The 26,348-nt window shown below is 33.5% G+C and overlaps 1 protein-coding gene across 1 annotated transcript in view; it reads left to right on the forward strand.

Annotated features, from left to right (window-relative positions):
• Positions 1-26,348, forward strand: part of LOC129949181 (uncharacterized) — a 105,797-nt gene that overhangs the window by 65,010 nt on the left and 14,439 nt on the right. The window contains exons 3-9 of the mRNA XM_056060465.1: positions 13,114-13,354; positions 15,611-15,814; positions 15,875-15,994; positions 16,057-16,199; positions 16,271-16,366; positions 20,617-20,683; positions 21,443-21,976. Coding sequence (XP_055916440.1) covers positions 13,244-13,354; positions 15,611-15,814; positions 15,875-15,994; positions 16,057-16,199; positions 16,271-16,366; positions 20,617-20,683; positions 21,443-21,976 — 1,275 coding nt within the window. The 5' untranslated portion in view covers positions 13,114-13,243. The remainder of the gene's footprint in view (positions 1-13,113; positions 13,355-15,610; positions 15,815-15,874; positions 15,995-16,056; positions 16,200-16,270; positions 16,367-20,616; positions 20,684-21,442; positions 21,977-26,348) is intronic.

Below are 26,348 nucleotides of genomic sequence, written 5' to 3' on the forward strand. Positions count from 1 at the left end.
GCTTATAGCATGATTATTATTTCTTAGATTTTTTTTTTAATTTCAAATCAGTTTTCTTAGAAAACTGCATTAATTTGATATGATATATTTTTATCTTGAGTCAACCTACTCGCTTTATCCTTTCGGTACAGCTTTTACTAGTCATTCTGTAGATGTTCTATTTTTGTTGTTGTAAAATTTGTGATGGTTTCCTAAATCTATAAGTCCTAACTTCATTATTCACTTAAAATGTTTATAGTATTTCATAAAACTTCGGCAAATCACCTGTCCCACATTAATCTTAAAAAACGTTGGTGAACTGTTTATGCTAAAACGTTCTTAACAGAAAGAATTTTTTTTTTTTTAAATTTCAAAATAATAGAGAGAGTTTCGTACCAAGCTTTCTTATCGAAAATGCGTGCATTTGGTATTGATATATCCTTTATTCGTTGAAATTAGTTTTGGACCGTTCAATTCAAGAAGTATTGGACGGGTTCAAATTTGAAACGCTAGTGTGCCCCAGGGCTCCGTTTTGTCGAAGACACTTTTCCTTAAATGTTATTTTGTCTGAATCTTCTAACCCACTTATTTGTTTCGCTGATGACAGTACCTTCAGCTTCTCAAATTCGTTTTTGTGCTGCGAATGTGGACTACCAACGGCAGCGTATGATAAGCTCATTAAATTCTGATCTTCACAGCATTGTCCAATGGGTAATCAAAAACCGTGTAGAATTTAATGCTTCGATGCTGTCTACTGTCACAAAAGCATAACCCTCCCCCAATGGCACTATCCATGAGTGGTACTTGCATCGAGGAGACTGAACAGCTTTTAGTCCTAGGTTTGTGCATTACAAACCACTTGTTGTGGAGTGATCATATATTTAACATCGCCAAAAATGCTGCTAAGTGTATAGGTTTTCTCCGAAGATGCAAGAAGTTTTGTACCCCTTTTGATCTGGCTACAATCTATAAAGCTTATATTCGTCCAAAACTCGAGTACAATTCTCACATCTGTGCAGGTGCTCCAATAACACATTTGAGTCTCTTTGACAGAATTCAAAAAAGAGCTTTAAAATTGATAGGTGACCGTTGTTTAACTGAAACTTTTGTATCTCTTGACCACCGCCGTAAGTTTTCATGTCTGTCATTATTTTATCGCTATTTTCATAAACAATGTTCTAGTGAAATAGCTAGTTGCATTCCTCCCCTCAAACAATTTAATAGGAATGCCCAACAGTCTACCCTTGATCCCAATGTCGGACGTACAGTAAAGTACAGAGATTCTTTTTTAATTCGCTCTTCGCAAAGTGGAATGCTTAACCAGACTCAATATTTCCCACTCATTACAATGTGCAGGCATAACCAATGTGCATCAGTATCTTCCAATCCTACAAATTAAACCAAAAAAAATTAGCACTAAAAATTAACTCCAAAACCTTTTTTTTTCAAAGCCACTTAAGCGATTTCTCAAAATCTATTTGAAAGGGGAGGCAACAACTCTTCAACTTCTTGAAAAAAAAATATTCCTTTGTTTGTGTGACACTAAAAAAACTTAATTTTGTCGATCACTGTAATGGTTTGATAACTACAAAATTGTATGATGTTGAAAAAGTATATCTGAAAACATCTTCACTGTCAAAAACGTCAAAAAACGATAATTGTCAGTCCTAACAATAAATTGTGTTTGTATACAATTTTCAAACAACTTACATTTTATCGACTATTGTAAGATAAATATGTATGTATTTTCCAAAAATTACTTGCAAGATTACAACACTGGCATTAGTGTATAATTTTTGGAAGTTAATTAATTAGAAAACGATTGCAACACATTGTTTCAGAGAGAGTGGTCTTTTTGTCAAAATAAATAGCAGTGATTTCCTATTTTCTAGATTTGTTTGCCAATACCAAAAAGGCATTTTTTATTATGCCTTAGGATGCTCAAATAAATCTTCTATCATTTCCGTTTAAATGTTCTCTTTTCTTAAAAAGTTACAATGACTGAAAGTTAAATATAAACTTTATTGTTAACGCCTATTGATAAACACAAAACTCAAATACACATTATAACTACTAAATGTACTCATTCCGTCTCAGTGAAGTACCTTTTAAATGTTTTAATAGAACTTTTTATAGTTTATGAAGTGCCAATGTCATGTAAGGTACTCTATTGCCACGCGTCGTCGACCTTTCCAATAATTTAGGAAAGTTAGAAAAACAATTGGCTTTTATAACAATTCAAATAATGGCAATGTTTTCTCACATTGTCAAAACTTTCAATTCATCGGCCGCCGACGTTAACATTTTGAATTTTCATCCCTTTATTTTGCTAATTTTGCTAAAATGAGTCAAATTCCTTTCTTACGATGTAATTTTGAATTTCATTTCCTTTTTTCAACACACTCCCTTAAAAATATGCGGGTAGATACTCAAAATATATGCGATTTCGAGTACCTAATAGCTATACCTTATGTTTGAATGAACGTTCGTGTAAAAAGGAACCCCTTTTTGATTGGGATTAGGGAAGCAAACAATAAACAAATGAATTGAGAAACTCTTATCACTTTTTGTTTATTTGCGTTTAATGTGTGGGATCGTGTTCGAGAGAATATGGAATGAGTTGTGTTTTCTGATTCGTATCTGTAATCCTTTACTTTACTTTTTTCCTGTTCATTCATTTAATCTAACAGTGTGTGTTTTGTGTGTTGCTCGAAGAGTTGAAGAGGTCGTTTAGCTGATTCTTAATTATGTACTTTAAAGTGAGTATCCTGTTATGTATTTTGGCAACACAATGAGTCTTTTGTTCAATCTTTTCCCCCATTTTTTCCCAACTTTAAATGTCTTCGCTTTAGAAAAACACACAATTAGAACAAACTTCCTTTTGTTTCATTTCACACTACCATAATCCAAAGTATTTAGAGCGATTGATTTAAAAGAAAACAAAAATTAGATGGGATTCGATTAGATGGAATGGAGCTAAGTGTTTAAGCAATTCGAAATGATTGTTATTGTTAGAGAATGGAATATTCGTTTGTAGATGAAATATAGTTATTAAAAGTTAGCCTATAAAAACATATTCTTTCTAGGAGAAGAAAATGTCACTCAAGTGGTATTACAACAAAAATATTATTGCCACTTGGAACGAGATAAATTTGGATTTAGTACCATATGCTTATAAATAAAAAAATATTTCTATTTATTTGTTTTTGATTTAATCAAAAATCGCTAAGACTGAAATTGAATAACATCTTACTTTTTTAAAGAGTAGAAATTCGATAGTTAAAGATATCATCACTTCTTCACTTTTAAAACTAACATACTGACTCAGTATTCTGCTATTCATTGGAAGTGAATCTGGATTAAGGTCGGTAACTTTGGTAATACTGCTCAGCACTCTGTTATGTTTAAAATTTGTCTATGTGTGGTTGGTTGTTAGTAAAATGTAAGTACAACTTACATATTAAGCTTCATTTATAGAATATTTGTTTGTAATTAATAGATTATTAACATTTTCAGGAGTAGAACAAGAAATAAAAAACCACTTGGATTCATTTAAATGCACATATGGCTAAAATCAATTGAAGAACTTTGGAATAGCCTAAAAGAAAGTGTTCATATACGCGTTTCGCCCTAATGTAATGGTTGGGTTCATCAGAAGATGACCATTACACCTTTTCTTGACGCATATTTCCCTGAATAAATTAGGTGGCGCAACAGTCCATGAAAAACCAGGGCCTAGTGACTTTGAAGCATTCCTGTGTGCGAGTAATGTTGTCAGGAATGGAGGGGACCTACAGTTTATATGCCGAATTCCAACGGCTAATTTGAGAAAGCACTTTTTCATGACAAGAGTTACTCTTGGAGAATTTGTCAATTCCTCGCAAGAGGGAGTACCCGTGAAGAGAAAAAAAACTGGCATGACAGTTCAACGCACTAACCATCATGCCACATGTACTACATTTTGATTCAAATTGCTTTAAATTGCTTTTCAAAAATTAAAAATATTGTCTTCAAACTTATTTTATTTCACAGAAAATATTGCGTTCAATATTCAGTATTTTTTTTTTAATAAAAATCCAACCATAAAAAAAATAAAATCTTTAAGAAATAGTACAAAATTTAGTAAAAATTGATATTCGGTTCTTGATATCTCTTAAATTAATTTCATTCATCCAATTTGTACAAATTTAAGAAATGCTACTTAAATTGGTAAAAATTTGTAAGAATAATTCAACTAACAACTTTTGTAACCCAACACGAAAACCCACAAACTTTTAAGCAAAACAAATAGACAGACTGGATGGTGAGTTATCAGTGTGGGTCGCATCCTAGCCATTTTTTTTATAGAAATAATGTGATTAAAAAATATGTAGAATAATATGAAAAAGTTAATTTTTGAATCCATTTCACTTTTTTCTCAAAATCTACTTAAACATTTTTTGAATAGTGGTAACGCTGGCTATAAGCCAGTTAGCCTTATTGATTTTTAATTAAAGTTGTTTAAGTGAATAGTTTCTCAATAATAAATTAAAATAAATTAAATTTCAAAATTTCAAAAAATTGTTTTCAAAATCGATATAAACCAAAAAATCAACAACGACTAAATTTCTCGCAGTACATACTTGTATACGCACGTTTCATCCCATTAGTAATGGTCTATGCTGGCAGAGCATTAAAAATATTGTACTCTTAAATCCAATAATATTAAATTGTTAATCTTAAAAAACATCGTCACCCTTTCATTAAATCAATCTAAGAACGTGTTGAGAATAAACAGCCATTGCAAGCACACACAATAAATTCCAATGCATTTACCAAAATTGAAATCAATACATCTCCATACACATTTTATCGAAAGGTAGCTTTTTTTTATTAATTCCAAGATAAATAATTTATGTTGAAAGAAAAAGAACTCCACTAAACTTGAGTAGTTCTGTTGTATGATTTATATGAATTGGTGGTATTTTTTATCGAGTCAAATAGCTAAACATCCATTTGAACTTTATTTCTTTGACATGATCCAAATATTAATGGGTACCTACATATATCGTGCTACACCCAACCGATACCATACACTCGTTATTTATTTCCTCCCTCAAAAGAAATAACCATTGAGGTATTGATTTAGTTTGGTGTCTTAAGAATGTTGAACTTGTAGCTTGGAGGGCTCTGAAATTGCCACCTCATTTAATAAAAACTGATTTTTATGTTGAAATGAGTTTTGATGCATTATTATGTGGTTATCCAATTTGTTTGTTAAGGATGTACTTTTGAACTTAAAGTTATAGACAGATGTTAAGATTTTCCTCTTTTGGTTTTGCCAAAGATAAAGCGAATGATATCTCATTGATAGGGTTCAAGGTTTTGTTTTAGGTTTGTAAAATGATATCAAACAACTGATTAATTTCTTATAGAAAGGACCATTTCAACTTTGTATTTTTATTTATAATTCGTTAACAATTCTTAATATATACTTAAAACCTAAAAACTTAAACTAGACTGTTGAAAAAAATTAATTTGCAATTTATACTTTTTATATTATCGTTTCGTGAATTAATGCATGAGTGAAATTTATTATAGATTTCAATTAATTGATTTAAGGGGCTATGTACACCATAGTTTAATGTGCTAAAATTAGTATTCAATAGTCTCTGGAGTCTTATACTTGAACGACTAAAACTAAAGTTTAAACTACCAAGAACTGATGGTGATGAAATTTGTCTGTTTATTATTCCAACAATAAAACAAAACTTCAAGTTCATCCTATGAATTGTCAAAGAAGGAAGATTTATGAGAGAACGTCTCTGTGAATAAGGCGGTAATGTTTGAGTATCATGAAACCACGGAAGGGATCGTAGTCTTTTGACGTGTGCGACGTAGTAAGGTGACCATATTGTACAAGCATACTCCAGGACTGGTCTCGCCAATGAAAAGTAAAGTAATTTGAAAACATATGCATCACGGAAATCATGGCAAAATCTCTTAATAAAACCCAGAACTCTATTTGATTTTTTAACAATGAAGTTAAGATGTTCATTAAATGTTAGTTTAGAATCTAAGACAACACCCAAGTCAGAAAATACATATATTCTACTTAAAGGACAAGAATCAAACATGTAACTAAAAACTATTGGAACTTTTTTGCGTGTAAAACTCATGGTTTTACATTTGTCAACATTTAAAACAAGACGATAATTATTGCATCATTCCCTGAATAATATTAAGTCGTCTTGCAAGAAGTAGCGATAAAATAATGAGACACATTAAACCTTACGACGGTGCTCGAGAGATGCAAAAGTTTCAGTAACACAACGGTCACCTATCATTTTTAGAGCTCTCTTTTGAATTTTGTCCAAAAGACTCAAGTGGGTTATAGGAGCACCTGCCCAAATATGGGAATTGTACTCAAGTTTTTGACAAATAACGGCTTAATAAATTATAGACAGATCAGAAGGGGTAAAAAACTTCTTGCATCGTCGGAGAAAACCTAAGGACTTAGCAGCATTTTTGGCGATGTCAAATGTCTGATAAATAAAACAAATAGAATAGGACCAAGGTGACTACCGTTAGGGACACCAGAATTCACAACAAATGAACTTGAACACTCATTACTAAATTTAACACTATAACGTCTATCTTGCAAATATGAGGAGATACAGTTTATGAAACAGTCGTTAAAACCTTGCTGTGATAGTTTTGAAAGTAATGTTTTATGACACAATTTGTCAAAGGCCTTGCTGAAATCAGTAAAGATACAATCTACTTGTTCACGTTTTTCAAACACATCTAAACAAAAGGACGTAAGGTGAAACAGATTAGTAACAGTTGAACGCTTTTTAACAAAAGCAGGTTATCACAGATAATTGAACTACAGTGAAAAGAGAGGACGCTACATACGATTGACTTAAACAGTTTAGGTATCACAGATAGTTTAGCAATAGGTCGGTAATTCATTATTTCATTTTTAACACCTTTTTTGTGTACTGGTATTATGAAGGAGTTCTTCCAGATAAAAGGAAATAGCGAGTTACTGAAAGACGTGTTGATGGTACACCGTCGGGACCAGGACTAAAACATTCGTCAAGTTGTAGGATACTATTAAGGACTTTTAACTTCAGCTTTTTTGTTGAATTGGATGTTGGTGTGATATTGGTTCAGCACCGAATTCCAAAATCGTTATGTTACAACTTTAAAATTATCTCAAAGATAAAGAAATTGTTGGTTAATTTCGTAAACACATTTATAACAGCTTTGATCGCCTCCAATACTATTTTCCCAACAGTAAAGCACCTGCTTCGCCTTCTCAGATTAACCACTAAGTCTGGCACTGCATTTCTCTATAAATGTACTTTTAAGGAAAAAATTCTCTTTCGATTTATTAACCGTCACACTCTTTGAATTCATTGGCGTTTAACCAAGTGGCATAGGGTGCATCAGAAAAAGACTCAAATCTCCAATAAAACCAACAACAACCAAAATAAAACATGCGTAGGCTGAATGAAACATAACTCTCTGTATCTTTTCATATATAAAACACCGCATATAGAACGGATATCTTAAGACACGAGTGTAACACGTACACAGCAGGCAGAGTAATGAAAATTGAAAGGTTTTGTATTTTGTATACTCACTCATGTAATGTATGACGATGACGACAAATGAATCTCTAAAAATAACAAACACCGATAGAGTAGGTAGGTATCTTTTGATCAAAATAAAAAACAAAAAAATTATATGAAAGAATCTTTATTGGGTTCTACCGAGCGTATAAAAGCAACAGCTCTGTGGCATGGCGGGCGGATATGCCTGATTTTGTAAAAATTGAACGTGTGTACGGAGGAATCGAAAGATTCCAGATGAAGGATTGCCTGTCGTGCCATGGAGGGGCAGATGGTTTATGAACTTAAGAAACGGACGCCAGTCAAAGTGCATGATTTGAATTTTAATGTAAATACCTCAACTACTCGTACATATATGGTAAAATGGATATGGATATCGAATAAGCACTTTTTTGAAGCTATTGCAGAAACAAGCGAACAAAGAAGTTTGGCCTTGTTGTCGATGGTAAGAAAATCATTGATTATGATTTTTAAAAGTTAAAGGCATATGAAATTAAGTGTTCGTACGAATATCCATTTGAATATATGCATACCTATTTGTAGGTCAGTTAAAACAAGTAAACCTTCCCAGAAAAGCTCGTAACTTTCAATGCAGTTAAAAATTTTTAAATATGTGCATACCAAAATGCATTTCACTTGAAAATAAGGACAGGGCCATCAGTCTCCCAGGTCGATGCATTTTACGCAGGTAGATCGATTTCAATTCATGTAAGATATTGTCTTCGAATCATAGTTTTTACTAGAGTAGGGAATAATACTTACAATAGGTATAGTTGCTATGGTATTATGGCTCAATTGATAAACCATATTACTTTTAAATCGACCAGCTACAAATTACAAATCTAATTTTGTTTAAATGCAGTTTTAAATGATTTCAATCAAAAAATACTGTTCATGTGTTTTACCTTGTGGTAAATATGAATATAGAAGTCAAAGGCAGTCCTTGTTTCGCTTCTCAATTAGCGGAAATCGCCGTTTTAATATTATAAACTTTACCTATGGATTGAGCAAAAAAAAAACATTTTGAAATCGAATGAATTCATTTTGAATCTATTCATTGAAAACAATTGTTTGCTTTTTTTCTTTTATTTACACTCCATTAACTTTACTTAAAGAAGATATCAAGAAAGCCAAATTCATTGAATGTAAAACTTACAGATACATTCTTTTGAAAACACTGGCGCAAAATGTAAGACATCCTTTTTTAAGGGTTTAACCATTTACTAGTTAGCAATTATCTAAATATTAGCAATTTACTAAGGGACTTCAAAATTTTAAACCTTTCTTTTCGTTTTGCTGACCAATAAATTTCTTATTGCCTTCTTTTAAAAAAGTATCAACCAAATATGTCTAAACAGTGACAGTTCGTAAAATAAACAAAGCAAAAACGCTTATACAGAGGTATTAGTTGTAATCCCGCTATCCGCGATGACTTGGTCTTTAATCCTTACGTTAAGTCTTCCTATGTCGTCTCGAACCTGGAGGCAGAGATTCGAAGGATTTCTTAACTGGAAGGTTGTTTTCAATTTGTTTATTGTGATAATACAGTGATAAGAAAAATAATAGAAAGAATCCTCGAAGTTCAATTGCAATTAAAAGTGTGTTGGGAAGAGCTGGCAAAAAATTCAAAAAAAAGAAGAAAAAAACATATTAAATTGTTAAATTTAATCAAATGGAAATAGTTAAGAGGCTATAATGCGACCCACACCGATAACTTCCCATCCCGTCTGTCGATTTGCCTTGCTTAAAAGTTTGTAGATTTTCGTGTTGGGTTACAAAAGTTGTTAGTTGAATTATTCTTAATTTTTTTTTAAATTACCAACAATATTTTTCATATCAAGAAATAGTTTAGTTTGAAAATCTAGATTTTTAGTCGACAAAATTCTTTTACCAATTTTAGTACCATTTCTTAAATTTTTACAAATTGGATGAATTAAATTAATTTGCGTACTATTTCTTGTAGATTTTATTTTTTATGAAAAAACGGGCCGTCGGATTTTTATAAAAAAAACAACTGAATATCGAAAACAATATTTCCTGTGAAATAAAAAGAGTTTGAAGACAATATTTTTAATTGTTAAGAGCTTTTTGAGTCATAAGTAAATTTTTACCAAGTATTATTTTCTTGTTAGGTGTTTATTTTTTGTAAAAAAAATAAATTTTCCTCAAAATTTTACTGAGTGTTGACAACAGTATTTTTTAATTTTTACCAACTTTTATTAAGTTGGTACTATTTCTTGTAGATTTTATTTTTTATGAAAAAACGGACCGTCGGATTTTTATAAAAAAAAAAACAACTGAATATCGAAAACAATATTTCCTGTGAAATAAAAAGAGTTTGAAGACAATATTTTTAATTGTTAAGAGCTTTTTGAGTCATAAGTAAATTTTTACCAAGTATTATTTTTTTGTTAGGTGTTTATTTTTTGTAAAAAAAAATAAATTTTCCTCAAAATTTTACTGAGTGTTGACAACAGTATTTTTTAATTTTTACCAATTTTTATTAATTTTTTTGTTAAGGTTTTTATCTTTTGTAAAAAACCTGTCAATTCGATTTTTACGAAATTGTTCAGAATGTTGAAAACAATATTTCTTATAAGATAAAATTAGTAGAAAACCATTATCTCAAATTTTTGAAAAGATATTTGAGCCGAAATTCAGTTTTTACCAACTTTGGGTAATGTTTTCTTGAGGTTTTTATTTTTTAGAAAAAAAACTGCTAATTCAATTTTTCTCAAAATTTTACCAGATGTTAAAAACTTCATTTTTCGTGGCACAAAATTGTTTTGGAGATGAAATCTTTTTGTATTGGTAAAATTTTCGAGCTGACATTTTTTTTTTCAGTTTGTTGATTTATAAAAAAAACCTAATTGGATTTTTATCAAAAAATATATTTGTTTGGTATCACGTTACAATATATAGTATACAATTTAATGCAAGTCTCTAGCTTTTTAGTTCGTAAGATATTTATGGCTGAATCAAAAACACACTTCAGCTTCGGCTTCGTCTGCGTTACGGTGGACCTGCTTCGAGGTTGCTTTGAATGACATTTATATTATTTCATCCCTTCAAAGAGCAAATATTTAGTTTGTTGACATTTTTTTATAGCTGTTGAGCTGTCAGACAAAGCAAATGTTCAGATAATTGAACTATAGCTTCCGTTTGGAGTCACATTACGTTACATTACGTTCTTTTTCTTACGATTGTCAAACGAAACGTGAGGTCGAAACTCCATTGTAATAGCATGCATTGAATTCCTATGGCTGAACTCGTAAACGTCAGGTGAAGCCGAAAGCTGAAGCGTGTTTGTGTTTTAGCTATTAGGATTAACCAAAATGTTCACCTTTTTTTAAACTGCTTAAACGCCCCAATTTTCTTGAGAGCCCTTTCTGCATCTTTTTGCCTTTGTATCTGTATAACAAAATTTATTTGAAGTCGATATCTCTCATGGTTCTTGAGATATGGACAAAAACGTCGCGAACAAACGGACGTACGGTCGTACGAATGTACACACGAACGCACAGACATATTTCTAAAAATCTTTTATTTCGACTCTAGGGACCTTGAAACGTCGAGAAATGTCAAAATTTTCAATTTGACAAATCACAAATTTCAATAACTTCCTATGGGAAGTTAAAAATCTCACAATTTTTTCCCACTGTTTTGACCTTTCGAAAATAATAACATCCACTTTAGAATAGTATTGTATTTTTGAAATGGAATTATTAATTATTGTTAATGCTTAAATACACCCTACGTCATTACACCTTTATTTTTGTGAGAAGAATCGCATTGGAAAGTGTGGAATGCCATCTTTTTTTGTTCTATTTTTACCCATAGAGTCTCATCTTAGTTTTCTCCAGAGATATTCCATTATTTTTAAATCAAATAAGTTTGATGGACTCTACATTTAGCGTATTGTAATATGGAGATGTAATTCTTTCGGTTGGTCAAAAACTCATTACATTTTTTTTTATTTAACTTAATTTAAAATTAAATGTATTTAATTATTTTTACAAACTTGTTTCGAGACTATTATGTCAAAAGATAGTTTTTTGTAAACTCTTTGATGGGTGGTTTATCGATGATGTTTCATTTCATGTGTAAACTGAACTTTAATTAAAAAAAAACAAATTTATAAATTACATATAAGTCGAAGTCCACCTAGCTTCAATACTCTTTGTACATACATATATTGTTTTTTCTCATTTTATTTAATAATTCATAACAGATACAATAAAGCATTTCATATGCTGTCATCTTGTCAAACAAATATGATATCCTTTTCCTCTTCACAGAAGAACATTAATTTTTTATTCTAGACAACTTATTGCTAAGATACTTTCTTGATTTGTTGCTTTAGCAAAAGTGTAATGTTTTGGCGAGCTGTTTTTTTGTCTTTTTCAACCTTTTAGCTAATAATGCAATAGAAAAAAGCATACTTTACATTTTCTGTATATATTGAAAGTGCAATTGCAATAATAAATGCCAGACGAAAACATTATGTCAATGAATTTGTCGAAAGCAAGTATCTACAATATAATTTTAGTGTAAAAATTCACGGCAAGATAAATTCGATAGATTGTTTAATTTGGAAGTACGTTGTTTTCCAAGAATCTTCCAAACTGTGTTCCAAATATCATAAAACATAAGTCAAATCCTTGCAATCCATTCAAAATGCATAGGAACTAAATAAATCCCAACTCCCATCTAAATAACTGAAAGAATAAAATTTTATTTGTGGAGACTCCTTGGAAATCAGTGCACTATCCTCGACACACAGAAATGTTGAGAAAACCAGCAATGGGGTTTTTTTTCGTTCCTATTCAACAAAGATTCTAAGTTTCTTTCAGAAAGTATTAGAACTACTTTGTTTACCATTATGGCACATTGTTCGGAGGATAATGTGACTCGTACGAGTATGCCGGAGATTATTAACTACTTATTATGTACCGCTCTTCAACAATCGATTGCTATCTATTGTTTAGCTTTTTTTTCCTGTGTATCATGCCCCCACTACACTGACTGACAACACGCTGAGAGTTGAATGAAAACATACATACTTGGAATGGTTCAAGAAGAATCTGGGTCATACCCGTAACCTTTTTTTAAAAAGTGTTGTTTATACTCTTCTATCATCCCCCTTGAAACCATTTGGTTCTTCAATATGTCTTTTATGCACGACAAAAACACGTGGATGAACTCAGCAGGGAGCAGTTCGGTCGCCCAGCCAGCTCCATGATATTATGTATGCTTGCTTAATCCCTTTCAAACACACCACCCTACAGCAGGTGGCAGAGGTGGAGGCTAAGATGCGAATTATTATTGAATACTTTCATTGAAAATACTTTCAAGTGGTAATTAGTGCAGCTTCAGAGTTTCTCAGAATGAACCTAAGTTTTTTTTAAAAATTAAGACAAACTATTTTTCCTCTTGAAATTCGTTTTCTCAAGTATAATTATTTTGTTCTAGTTTTGGTTTCTTTTATTGAAAAATTTTCTTTATTTTTTTTCAGATACAGAATGATTTGAATTATTAATCGCAGCGGAACGGAGTGTGCTTTAGATATTCTGGAATAAATTTTCAATTGGCTTTTCACACATATCAAATCAAGAAACTTTTTACACTGCACACAGTTTTCAGAGATGAGTACAAACATGATTCCGTTAAGCATCCGCGGTTTATCCTTAGTTACATTATGTTTTCTACTATCAACAAAAGCAGAGCGGGATTTTAATTTTAATGATGATATTCAGGTAATTATGATTCTTTTTAAAAACTTTAATTATAAAATATATTTAACTAAAGATAAAATATTATAAATTCTTTGGATATAAATAATGATAAAGGTTTGTAAATCAAATAATTCCTGAGAACACCCAAAACGTGCTCGGAAAGAACAAAACATGACAAAAACGTTTCCGTAATGGAAAAGTTAAAAATTTTATAAAACGAAATATAAAGTATAAGTACAAGTATTTTACAAAATTACTTACTTTACTTTAGTTCGCGCTACAGCGCATTGTGCTCCTGGGTCTCAAGTAACAACTTTCGCCAGCTTACTCGATCTCTAGCTTGCTGCCTCCAGTTTTGAATACCAAGTTGACGTGCGTCAGCCTCAACTTGATCATTCCGTCGGAGATGAGGCCTGCCTCTGTTTCTTGTTCCCTCAGGCTTGGCGTTGAATACCTTACAGGCTGGAGCTTCGATGTTCATTCGCTCGACATGCTCTAGCCATCTTAAGCGTTGTACACGCAGTTTTTTGACAAGTCACTGAAGCTCGTATAACTCCTGATTTAATCTTCTCCACCAGATGTTACTTTGCCTGTCGACACAAACAGGACCATGGATCGTACGCAGAACCTTTCTACCGAAGATACCAAGAGATCCTTCATCCACCTGGGAGAGGATCCATGCTTCTGCACCATACAGCTAGGCGGGGATGATTAAAGTTTTGTACAATGTTTCTTTGGTACTTCGCGATAGGGCCTTATTCCTCAACTGCTTACTTAGGCCAAAGAAACAGCGATTAGAAAGGGTAATTCTGCGTTTGATCTCCGCGCTGATGTCATTTGCAGAATTAACAGCAGTGCCCAGATAAACAAATTCGTTTACCACCTTGAAGTTGTACTGTCACTTTTTTACCAAGTCTACGTTGTGAATCGACTCTATTTGACTACAGTAAATGCTTCGTTTTGTCCTCGTTAATGTCAAGACACAATTTCTTCGCCTCAGATATTAGTGAAAGCACCCGTCACTGCTCGTTTGGTTCTTTCCATAATGTCGATGTCATCTGCATATCAAAGATATTGTGTGGATTTTTGAAAAATGGTGCCACTTGTATTGGCGTACATGACAGCGCATCGCCTTGTCGAAGTCCTCTGGTGGTTTCGAAGGTTTCGGTCGAGTCTCTTCCAATTTTGACGCAGGAACGAGCATTTTCCATTTACCAAAACTCAACATGGCACTGTATAGGTCGTTCCTGCCTACACTGTCATAAGCTGCTTTAAAATCTATACAAATTTCGTCGATGTTAGATTTTCCAGGTCTGAAGCCACACTGGTAAGGGCCAATCAATGGCTCCAGGCGTTCACATAATACGCTGGACAAGATCTTGAATGCGATGTTTAAAAGACTAATGCCTCTGTAATTGGCGCGGAGAAGGCGGTCACCTTTATATGGATCGGGCAGATGGTGCTTAAGTTCCACTCGTCGTTCATGTTTTCTTCCGACCAAATTTTAGTAACTAGCTGGTGCATGCTCCTTACCAGATCTGCTCCAGCGTACTTAAAAAGCTCCGCCTGCAGACCGTCATCACCGGCCGCTTTGTTCGATTTCAGCCTGGTGATGGCTAGTTTGATCCCACTCTGGTAGGGTTGGTGGAACTCTAGATCGTCAACCAAATGGATTTGAAGTGGCTGCTCGCTGACTTCATCACCATTAAGCAGCTGGTTAAAAAGATCTCTCCAGATTTTAAGCATTGACTGTGTCTCGACTACGGTATTCCCCTCCGTATATTTGCAGGCTCCAGGGCGGTTAGTTTTTGAAAACAACTCGATTTTAAAAAATTAATGTTATGATAAAGATCAAAAATTAACTTAACATTGATTTCATATTTGAAGTTTTCCATTTGCATGAATTTAAGTTCAAATTCGTTCATGAGATCAAAATTCTTCCATTTTTAATGAAGTCCAATAAGCTCAAAAAATTGTTTTTTTCTCTAGTTATCGATGCTAATATACACTTTACTTAAGATAAATTTCTTTACTTTTAGTAAAACTGTGTTCCCTTAAAATACAAAATGCCTAATTGCGATTTTTCATTTTCCTTTAACAAATAAACCTCTATTTCAAAATCTCAATCCCACTTATTTTTTAGTTCGAAAGTATTCGAGCAACGTGCGTAAACTCCTTTAATATTTTTAGTAAACGTTTGTGTACTTATATGTTAATATGTTTCTGTAAGTTTATTGAATGTTTGTGTTAATATTTTTTGTGTTTAAATATTTTCAGATTTCTTTAAGTGAACCTCAAGAGGAACCCAAAAAGATTTTGCTCTACAAAAATCCTTACACAATAGAATACTCACAATGTCCATATACAGAAAGTAAAATCATGCTTTCACTTATTCTTAAATCTAATGACTGGAAAGATCTAATAGAAAAGAAGCGGACTAAAATTCTAAATAAAATTTCAAAATTCTTTGCAATTCCAAAAGTAAACACACAACAATTCATAAATTTATTGTTATAACAAAAATTTTAATAAATTTTGCAGGAATTCATAGATTTGGATTCTGTGACCAAGCGAGAAATCTTAGATTTGTCCAAGAATTCAATAAGAAAAGGACCAAATAAATCTGATATGAGTAGAAGATTGGGCAGAATTGATTTCACCGTAAGTATAATAGTCCTTTGAAGTTTCTTATAGTTTTAACACTTATATCTCTTTTTTAATAGATTGGATGCGGCACAACTTATTTCGCAGCTGGTGAACCAATTTCTAACCAAATTGGAATGCAAATGAGAGATGGATCGCTCAACGATATTGCAGGTATCGATTTTGGATGGTGGGTCATATGGCGGAAAAAGCTAAGCAATAGGTAATTACGACATCATAAGTATACTGACCCTACTAAAAATAAATATTCATATTAATTTTCCCAAAAAATAGAGTTCAACGTTACAGACGCCAAATTGAGGGATCCGGTGAAGAAGAATATGAATACGACTATGAAGACGAAGATGAAGATGGTGATGCTGAAATTGAGTAAGTTGAGTTAACCAGATAGAAAACATAAAAATATGCTATTTAAAATGGCAGGGTAATTTTGAAGCTAAATTTAGTTCTCTTAGATAATATGAGAGTTGTTGTAACTTTTGTAACCAGCATTCCTTTGTTTTGAATTGAAATGCAGCTTATGAGACATCTTCCATCTTCAGATGAAAAGTGCGGATAGCGTATGAAGTATTATTAAATTAAAATCCTAAAAAAAAAATAATCTTACAAAATTTTCTTGTCAAAAAACTATTACCCTTGTTTCAGTTGAAGGTAGGTAGGTAGAAATGGCGATCTCAAGGCAACCTAGCCTGAGATCCAATTAGCGCTGTAGTGCGCCGTTTTGATACTAAAAACTCGTTTGACCTTTAATTGAAAGGGATAGATTGATAGAGAAGCTTCATAGCGATTATGTTATAGGCATTTTGTCGCATTGAGAAAAAAGATTGGGTCTCTAATCTTAGTCTCAGATAGCTCATCGAGTTCTTGAAAGAATGCTTTTCCAAAGCATTTCATTCTGGTGTTTGCCAAAGCAGGACATTTGCAAAGAAAATGGATTATCGTTTCATTTTCTCTTTGGTCACTACAGCTACGGCAAAAGGTGTTGTAAGAGATACCCAACTTCACTGCATGAACTCCTATAGGCCAATGTCCGGTACAAACCGCAACAATCCTGGCTATGTCTTGCCTTGGCCTGCATAGAAGATCGTTTTTACAAGTTTTATTATAGGTGGGCCATATCTTCCTAGATATAATGCAGTTGGGTAAATTGCTCCACCTTCGGTTTGATTCAGTTTGGTAGATAGAAAAGATTTTACCCTTCATAGCACCAAGAGGAATGTTAAAAATTTCCGCAAGTGAGCTATGAAGGGCCGATCCTTGCCTGGCTAGCTCGTCAGCCCGTTCATTTCCCACGATACAACTATGGCCCAGAACCCAGATCAGGGTGACACCCAGATCAGGTTCGCAAGCTCATCGCGACATTGCTGGATCAATTTAGATGAGGATATGGCCGAGTTAATGGCTTTGACAGCTGCCTGACTGTCTGTAAAGATAGCCACATTTCAGCTTTGGTTTGGGTTTTGTTTAAGTATCCTACATGCCTCCCTTATTGCCAGTAGTTCAGCCTGAAAAACGCTAGCAAAGTCAGGAAGCCTAAAGGATTTGGCTCATTTAGGGACTCAGAAAAGATCCCAGAACCAACTCCGCACTCCATCTTTGAGCCGTCAGTAAAGATGGTTGTGTCGAAACCTATCGACACGATGTCATCCTCCCAATCTTCTCTCGATGGGAAAATAACCTTAAAACCCTTACTAAGGTTCAAAGTAGGAGTGCAGTAGTCAGTGTCTACCGAGATAATATCTAAGGGTATTAATTTCGTAGTGTTGCTGTGACCATAAGGTTTTGACAACCAGCTATGTGATTCCTTCAGCCTAATAGCGCTGCAGGAAACTATGTATTTAATAAAAAGGTCGATTGGTAGAAGATCCAAAATAACGTTTAAGGCTTCCGTTGGGCAAGTACGCATGGCCCCTGTGGTGCCCACGGAAGCTGTTCTCTGAATATTATAGGCTTTGCTAAGAGCAGGCCACCACACAATCGAACCATATGTTAAGATTGGGCATACTACGGCTGTGTACGTCCATAAAATCATCTTCGACTGAAGTCCCCACTTTTTGCCGAAAGTTTTGCTGCAGGCGTAGAAGGCAACACAGGCCTTCTTAACCCGTACTTCAATATTTAGGTTCCAGTTTAGTTTAGGGTCGAGTATAACTCCCAAATATTTTGCACTGGAAGACAATGATAGGATTTGACCGTTGAATCGGGGTAGCATGAAGGGCGGTACTTTAGTTTTGGTGGTAAAGAGCAACAGTTCAGTTTTAATTTGGTTAACTCCTAGTCCACAACTCGTGGCCCAGTTGCTAACTTTCTTCAAAGCTGACTATAGCACCAAATCATCCGCGTAGGCTACCGCCTTCACTCCACATCTAACTCTCTAATTTAACGAGAATTGTATCCATGACCAGAAGCCATAGAAGAGGCGAAATGACACCACCCTGGGGTGTTCCCCTACTCACCTGTTTTGTTGCGATTGTATTGCCTAGAGTGGCTCGAATCTTCCTACCACTGAGCATGGAAATAATCCATTCTCGAATGAAGTCTTCTACACCGAACTTAACGAGCGATTCTTTTATGGATTCTGCAAGGACGTTGTTAAAAGCACCTTCTATGTCTAGGAAGGTGGCAAGAGTAAATTCTTTATAATGGATTGTTTGTTCTACAGTGCGCACTACTTCATGGAGGGCAGTCTCCGTAGAATTGCCCATGCTGAGAACTTTCGAGAGGTCGTCCAACTAGGATTTCTCTAATATGGTAATCAAGAATGCGCTCCAAGGTTTTAAGCACAAAAGGTGTTAAGCTTATTGGTCTGAAATCCTTCGCGGATTCGTGACCTCGCCTACCCATTTTCGGGATAGGTTTCAGTTGAAAGTGTTCTAAATTATAGATTCCCTTAGTCCGGATTCAAACTTCTTAGGCAAAATGCGTAAATCCTTTTTAGAATAAAAACTGCACGTTTTAAAATTCTACCTCTAAACTTCAATTATTCATTCAGATCAAAAATCAAATTTCTTATTGCAATAAGAATCCCAACATATAACAAAAAAAAAACACATACATATGGTGTTATGAAGATAAAGCTCAGTTTAAAAAAAGACAAGACTGATATACACTCCTCGCAACATGAATAGGACACCCCTTAGCTTTTTTTTCTATCGTCCGTAGTTCCCAAAACCAAACATGCTAAAGACCTATTTTTTGATTTAATCGTAATTTCAGTTAATTGTTTTTATTTCACCTGAAAAAAGATTTAATGCTAAGGATTTAAGTATTAATGAAAAATCGATCAAAAACAGGCAAAACTGCGAGGTCCAAATTTCGCACCACTTGAATATGACACTTTAATAAAAAAACCATTTTAGAGTATTACCATTCTTTTTATTACGAACGTAACTTTAATTGGAGGTAACTGGAGTATTTTATTTTTACAAACAAAAATGTTTTAATAGTATGTTGAGCCATCTTTGTGCTCCAGAACACACATCCTGTTTGGAAGGGATGCATACAAACTGTCCAAATAATTTAGCGAAATCGAGCTCCAAGCCAATTCGATGGCTTGGGTTAGTTCGGAAATAGTTGAATATTGTTTTCCTGATCCGTATACCTGACTTGTCAGCCATTCCCAAATATTTCTTATGATATTCAAGTCCGATGAGTAGGCGGCCAGCTTAATAGCTCCACATTTTGGCTCTGTATTTACGATTTAATTTTTAAACTGGGTTAAGTGGTGGATTCTTCTTGATTTTAAGTGTTTTTATGTGTTTAGCTTTCGAAATAACACGACGCTTGGTTGTTAAACTTGATTTGACACCACATTTTTGCCAAAGAGTCGTGAGAATTTGACGCTTTTCTTAATATAAGTCGCCTTTCCGCAATAGTAAGCACACTGTGGGTGCAACCTTTCATGTTTTTCTCATATTTAAGCTCATTATCTACAAATTTGGATATTACGTTACGGCTTCTCTCGGTTTTTTTAGCTTTTTTGGCAAAAGATAAGCCAGCGTCCTTATATGCTTTGATTTGTCCTTTTGCAGCCTCGTTCAACACTTTTCCTCGAATTTTGAGTTATAAGCAAAGTAAAAAGAGTGTGCAGGGTGTCCTATTCAAGTGGCGATGAGTGTATTTATCACAATCAATATAAATATTGTTACACTTTCAAGTGGATTCTAATAGCCCCTACTCTTAATTGTGACACAACATTTTATAATTCTAGTTGTATTTCAAAAGTGTTTTAAAATAAATTGTGTCAAATAAGGAAAAAAGTGTTTCGAAGCTCTGTAATTGTAATACCTTTTTATGTTTTGTTTTGCTGTTCTAAAGGGTCTGCTATCTAAAGATTTTTTTTCATCTAGTGCTTACTTCGTGAATGGAAACACTTAGCTCATGTCAGATAATTAGTTTTATAATAATGTTGATTACAATTTATCCAACCATTGTTTCAAGAATACGTTATCAAACATCGTCATTAGTATACTTATATCCTTTTTGAGTAATCCGAATCTATTAAGTTTTATTAAATGAAAACTCCTTTGTCTGAATTTATTAAATTAATTTCCTGAATTTATAATTAAAAACAAAATAACTATATAAGATCAAAATATTAAATTAATTACTTCTTATAGGGAAACTATTACCGAAATTCCACAAGTGACAACACACGCTCATCGACATCACCATGGCGTGGAAAAGGTAAGTGAACGTTTGCTTCTCATAGTATTAGTAACGCTATTCACACACATATACACATTAAAAACTAAACTTTATAGCATAATAAGTATCTAGATAAATCATACATCACAACACATAACTGCTTAGTTAACATTGCGAAAGCTCTTAGTTTAATTTCCACACAATCACGCTATTGAAATGGCCAAGCACAGTATTACTGTAAAGAAAAAAAATACTTAAAAAAACACTTAAAGTTGTTTAATTTTTAAAAACTAAATTCATTTTATTTGATTAACCTATGTTTTTTTGTTTGGTTTTGATTAAGTTAAGTTTTAATGTTGTTGTGTTATCCTGATTTAGTTAGTAATCCTTGCACAGTTATGTAAATTGAATTGACTCAAAAACTAATTTTAAAAAACTGATTCAATTCAAACAACATACATATGGCTTACTACTATTGAGGAAATAGTGTCTGTTTCAATGACACAATGCGCTTCTTTATTTTAAACAAGAAAAACTATTTTCTATAATTTATTTTGTAAAATATGCTTTGTTTTATTTGTTTCTGCCTCACTGCTGCCTCACTGTACTACTGTGTGTGTGTTTGTATGCGTGTGTCTTTTCTTTGACGTGTGTTGAATTATATTTAATAACACAAATTCATCTTTCAACTTGATACAAAACCATTAAATAAACAAATACGCAAACCTTACGAATTCAATCAATCAATTTTGAAAAAAAAAACTAAATTCCTACACTGGAAAATTCTGCAACTTGTAGCCCGAAGCAAAAGAGACAATCACAAATAAAATCAAGAAAATTGCTCTTGACAAAAATGTAGTTGAAAATACAAATAAAATAAAGCACAAGAAAAATGATTTCAAACCGCTTGTCAAAAATGAAAGTATTGACGAAGATATGGCTCGAGGTGTTACAAAACTAGAGCTTGATATTACAAAAACGATTGAGAATACGAACAGGCTTAAGAACTTGCCACCAATCGTTGAGTCCGAAATAAATTCATCACCATTACAAGAAGACTTCAAGGATATACTTGAGAACAATGATGATTTTGTTATTGATGATTTCGACATTAGAACTGTTTTACCAATTGATGTAACAACGACTCGGGTGCCAGTTATTAGCAGGGATAACAACATCAGCAGCAGTAGTAGTAGAAGTAGTACTACGCCAAAGTCAAGCAAAAGTACAACAATATCTCTTGAAAAGCCTGCAAGCGTCGTCACTCCTCCAATATTGTTAGAACAAACGACACTTTTAATAAGCACAACCCCAACTACATTGTTGCCAAAGGTAATAGTGATCTAGCAAACGGATTGCAATTTCCAAAATATTTAACATTTTATATTATTATATTTTCTTAATTTTCCTTAACTATTTCTTTGGTTACCTCCTTCAAATGTAATGTTTTAATGCTATTTCCCTTTCCAAGACACTTATTTTCTTTACTTATTTTACAAATATATTTATGTAGGTACTAAGGTACCTGTTTTGATTTTGGTATTTAAACATTTATATTATTTATATACGATAATATTTCTCTTTTGATTAATGACTGAGTCTGGAAGTTAAATAAAAATGTATTAGTGATATGTAGAACAGAATTGCCTTGGTGGTACCTTCGGTTTGGATTTTAAACTTCCATAAGTTTAAGCTTTTGCGAACTATTAAATTTCAGAAATGTTTTTGCCTGCTATGCATTTTCGTTTTTAATTAGGAGTTCCTGATGTACTTAATGGTGGCAATTGTGTTTTTTTCCTTATAAAATCAATGTCTGACCACCTTCACGACTTATTCTTGCAGAAAGTTAAACCTATTCAAAAATATATTAATTTAAACAAAAAATAAAAAAAATGCCTCGTTTAAAAAAAATGAATTTCATTTTAGTTAATTTGTTTCCTAGAGCCGTACTATGTAACTCGACTTTAGTAAATTCTTATAATTTACATTTTATAATTCTATTAGCAAATAACTTAATACTATCTAAAGCGAAAGTTAATGTCAAATTCTTTTGATTTGGGAATTAATAATTGTTCTACCACATTGTTCGAGCCGCATTGATTCTTGTACAGCAGCAACCCTAGCCATGAACTCCGACTCAGTTGCAGAAAGTGCCACAGTTGGTTGTCGTTTTGATGACCATGTAATTGCAGCGCCTTGCATCGGAAAAACGTAACCTTTTGTTGACTTACGCTGATCGATGTCGCTTGCCCAGTCGGCATTGCAGAATCCTTCAATCTGAGTAGGTTCATTTAAGTAGATAAGCGGGAAAGACCCGCTTTATGGCCATCCAGTGTGACTTCCCTGGATTGTTGCTGTACCTGCTTAACAAATTGGCTGCATAACTTATGTCTGGCCTATTTGTTTGAGCGGCAAATAGCAGTGAACCAACAGCTTCTATGTATGGCACTTTAGACAACAATTGTTTTTCCTCTTCTGTAGTTGGGGACATTTTTGGCGATATCTTCTGATTCAAATCTAAAGTTGTCGATACTGGATTGCAATCGAACATTCCATATCGCTTCAGAACTTCGGAAATATATTGCGATTGGTCAATCCCAATTGTTCCAGCTGTCCTATTTCGATGTGAATTCCTAAAACTGAAGATGCATTACCCAAATATTTCATTTCTTCATTAAACTTTCTTTAACAAATAATTCTTTACTTTCACCGTTGAAAACCGTTAAACAGCAACGAAGATTATGCTGCTTTTGGAAACTTTATAATAGATGCATTGATCGGCTTCAGAACGCTTTAGACCAGCCTCCAAAAGTACATCAATCAATTTTTCATTCCATACTCGACTGGACTGTTTTAATCTGTACAGAGATTTTTTGAGCTTGCATACCTTCTTTGATCCATCACTGAAGTTATCTGGCTGTACCATGAGAATATCTTCTTTTATGTCTCCATTCCAAAAAGCAGTAACAGCATCCATCTGACAAATATTGGGGTCATATTTGGATGCAATCGCAATTTAAAACGAGTCGACGAGTACAGGTAAAAAAGTTTCTTGATATTCGATGTCTTATTTTGCGAGCAGCCTTTAACTACCAAACGAGCTTTATACCTTAATACATCGCCATTCACATCTCGCTTCGTTTTAAATACCCATTTGCATTTGATGGGATGCTTGTCTTTGGGTAGGTCTACTAAATTCCATGTGTGATTCAAATAGAGAGAATCAAATTCGGCTTCCATTGCCTTTTGCCACATAGGTGCGTGGACGTGACAAAGCATCTTCAATAGTTTCTGGGTCATTTTCTTCAAACTTTACATTGAAACTTGCCTGATATTTTCATTTGGCTTACGAATTCGATCGGACCTACGAACAGGAACAACGTCTTCTTCAATTAAACCAGTTGTAAGTTTAACATCATCATAGATATGTATTGTGTCTTCGGTTTCTATGGAACTCATTTCGCCTTCATCAGTTTCATAATTGCCGACATCGCTTTCTTCACAATGAATTTTAGATAAGGAAACAGCCTCCGATTCATGCTGGATTGCCGGTTCTTGTTCATCGTTTCCCTCAGAACTGGCATTTGGTTCATTACAGTTTTCCAAAAAAGAAACAAAAGAGTTAATTGTATTTCTTTGTCTTCAATTACCAAGAAGACGCGGCTCACAACAACTTTTTGTGTTACCATATTGAATAGACGATAGGCCTTCGATTCAGTGCTAAATCCAAGCAATATACATTCTGCAGATTTGGCATCTAGTTTCTTTCTTTTTTCACTTGGGATATGCACCATAGCCTTGCAACCGAACACACGCAACATTCCTAAATCTGGTTTGACTTTTGACCATAATTCTTCAGGTGTTTTCGACTTTTCACCTCTGCAAGGGATTCGATTCAAAATATATGCTAAATATATACGCGGTTGATGCTGCCATAGATTTGTTTCATTCTGTGCAAACAAAGCAATAGTTAACTAGAGATGCCGATGCTATACTCTTTATGTTCAGTTAAAATCTTGCAACAATTTTTTTTCGAAACGTACTGTTTTGCCATTTTTGACTAATTGGCCCACAGAAATTAAATTTGCGCATAAATTTGTAAAATATTGTACATCGTAAACGGAAGCATTCGTTTTTCTTCTTACCATCTACAAGATTCAAATTAACATCCTCTATATTATTTACCGCCACCTTTGCATTATTAGCAACAATAATTTTTTTGTGGGTTGGTGACCTAAAATTCTTCATTAATGACTTGCACATCGTCATATGTGCTGATGCTCCAGAATCTACAAACCATTCTCGTTCTGAGACTTCATTCTTGGTTAAAAAAGATGAAAACATAGCAATTTCATTCGATTTATTTCTTACTCTTTTCTTATTTGGACTTTTTCTTGCGAAATGACTAATTTCTCCACAGGTGCGGCATCTGAACTTCTGTTGTGGCTTATGTTTTTGCTGCTTATACTTTGGTTTCACAAACATGGCAATATCAATTGATTTCGGATTATATTTAACTTGTTGCAATAATAGAGTCTTGACAGCATCACAAGTTAGTATTTTTGGTGAGTTTTCAACAGCCATAACCAAAGGTTTATAATCTGCAGGCAACCCTGCCAACATCAACGACGCAACAACTTTGTCATCAATTTTTAATCCTGCCTTTTTAACCTTTAATGACGTCATAACCATCTTGTTCACGTAGTCTTTCACTACAATTCAACGAGTTGTTTCAGCAAATCCACCTTCCTACTAAGACCAGTATCTTCAAACGTATTTGTGAGGCTATCCCAGCACTTTCAGCTGATAAAGCATCCGCTATGTACGAATAGTTTTGGGTTTCCAGCAACAAAATAAGCTCAGGCTTTGCTTTTAGATCATTTGCTATTTGGACAGGCGTAGCTGCAGCGTCCAGTTCACTCTCAAAGCAATCCCATAATCCTCTGATTACTAAATATAATTTGGCCGCAATCTTTCAAACATCAAAATTTTCTCGTCCTTTCAGTTTTTCTACAAAAAACCATAAATAAATAATACGTTGAACACATTTCCATTAATTAATTCTATAGGAAATCTGGTAAAAGTTTAAATAATGGCAGAGCAATTTTACATTCATGGGAGGATTAACTCAAAATACTTGAAATTGACAAAAATCATGGTGGTTAGATATGAACCAATTTTTTAACTAAAACTCATAGTTATTTTATCGAAATGAAAATGTTCAAATTTTGGTAATATTTTTAAATTACTACACATAACTTTTAATTCATTCTTTTCACTTTAAATGCCGTTGTCCACTAAATGATGGTTAGTGCGTTGGACTGTTTTTCACTGGTACTGCCTCTTGCGAGGAATTGATAAATTCTTCAAGGGTAATTCTTGTCATGAAAAAGTGCTTTCTTAAATTAGCCGTTCGGATTCGGCTTAAAACTGTAGGTCCCCTCCATCCCTGACAACAGTCGTCGCACACAGGAATGGTTGAGAGTTGTAAGTCACTAGGCCCTAGTTCTCACAGGACTGTTGCACAACCCAATTTATTTATATATTTAAAAATATACATAAATGTGAAATTCCCTTTTGAAAAATAGTTTTTTTTTTAATTATTCACAATCTTCAATGATTTTGTGTTTAGAATTGGTTTATGTTGCATTATTTAAACAGAGGTTTTTAATACAGCCAAAGTATTAAAGTCAGTAAAAAATTC

The sequence above is a fragment of the Eupeodes corollae genome, chromosome 3 (assembly GCF_945859685.1).
Source record: "Eupeodes corollae chromosome 3, idEupCoro1.1, whole genome shotgun sequence".
Lineage (NCBI taxonomy): Eukaryota > Metazoa > Arthropoda > Insecta > Diptera > Syrphidae > Eupeodes > Eupeodes corollae.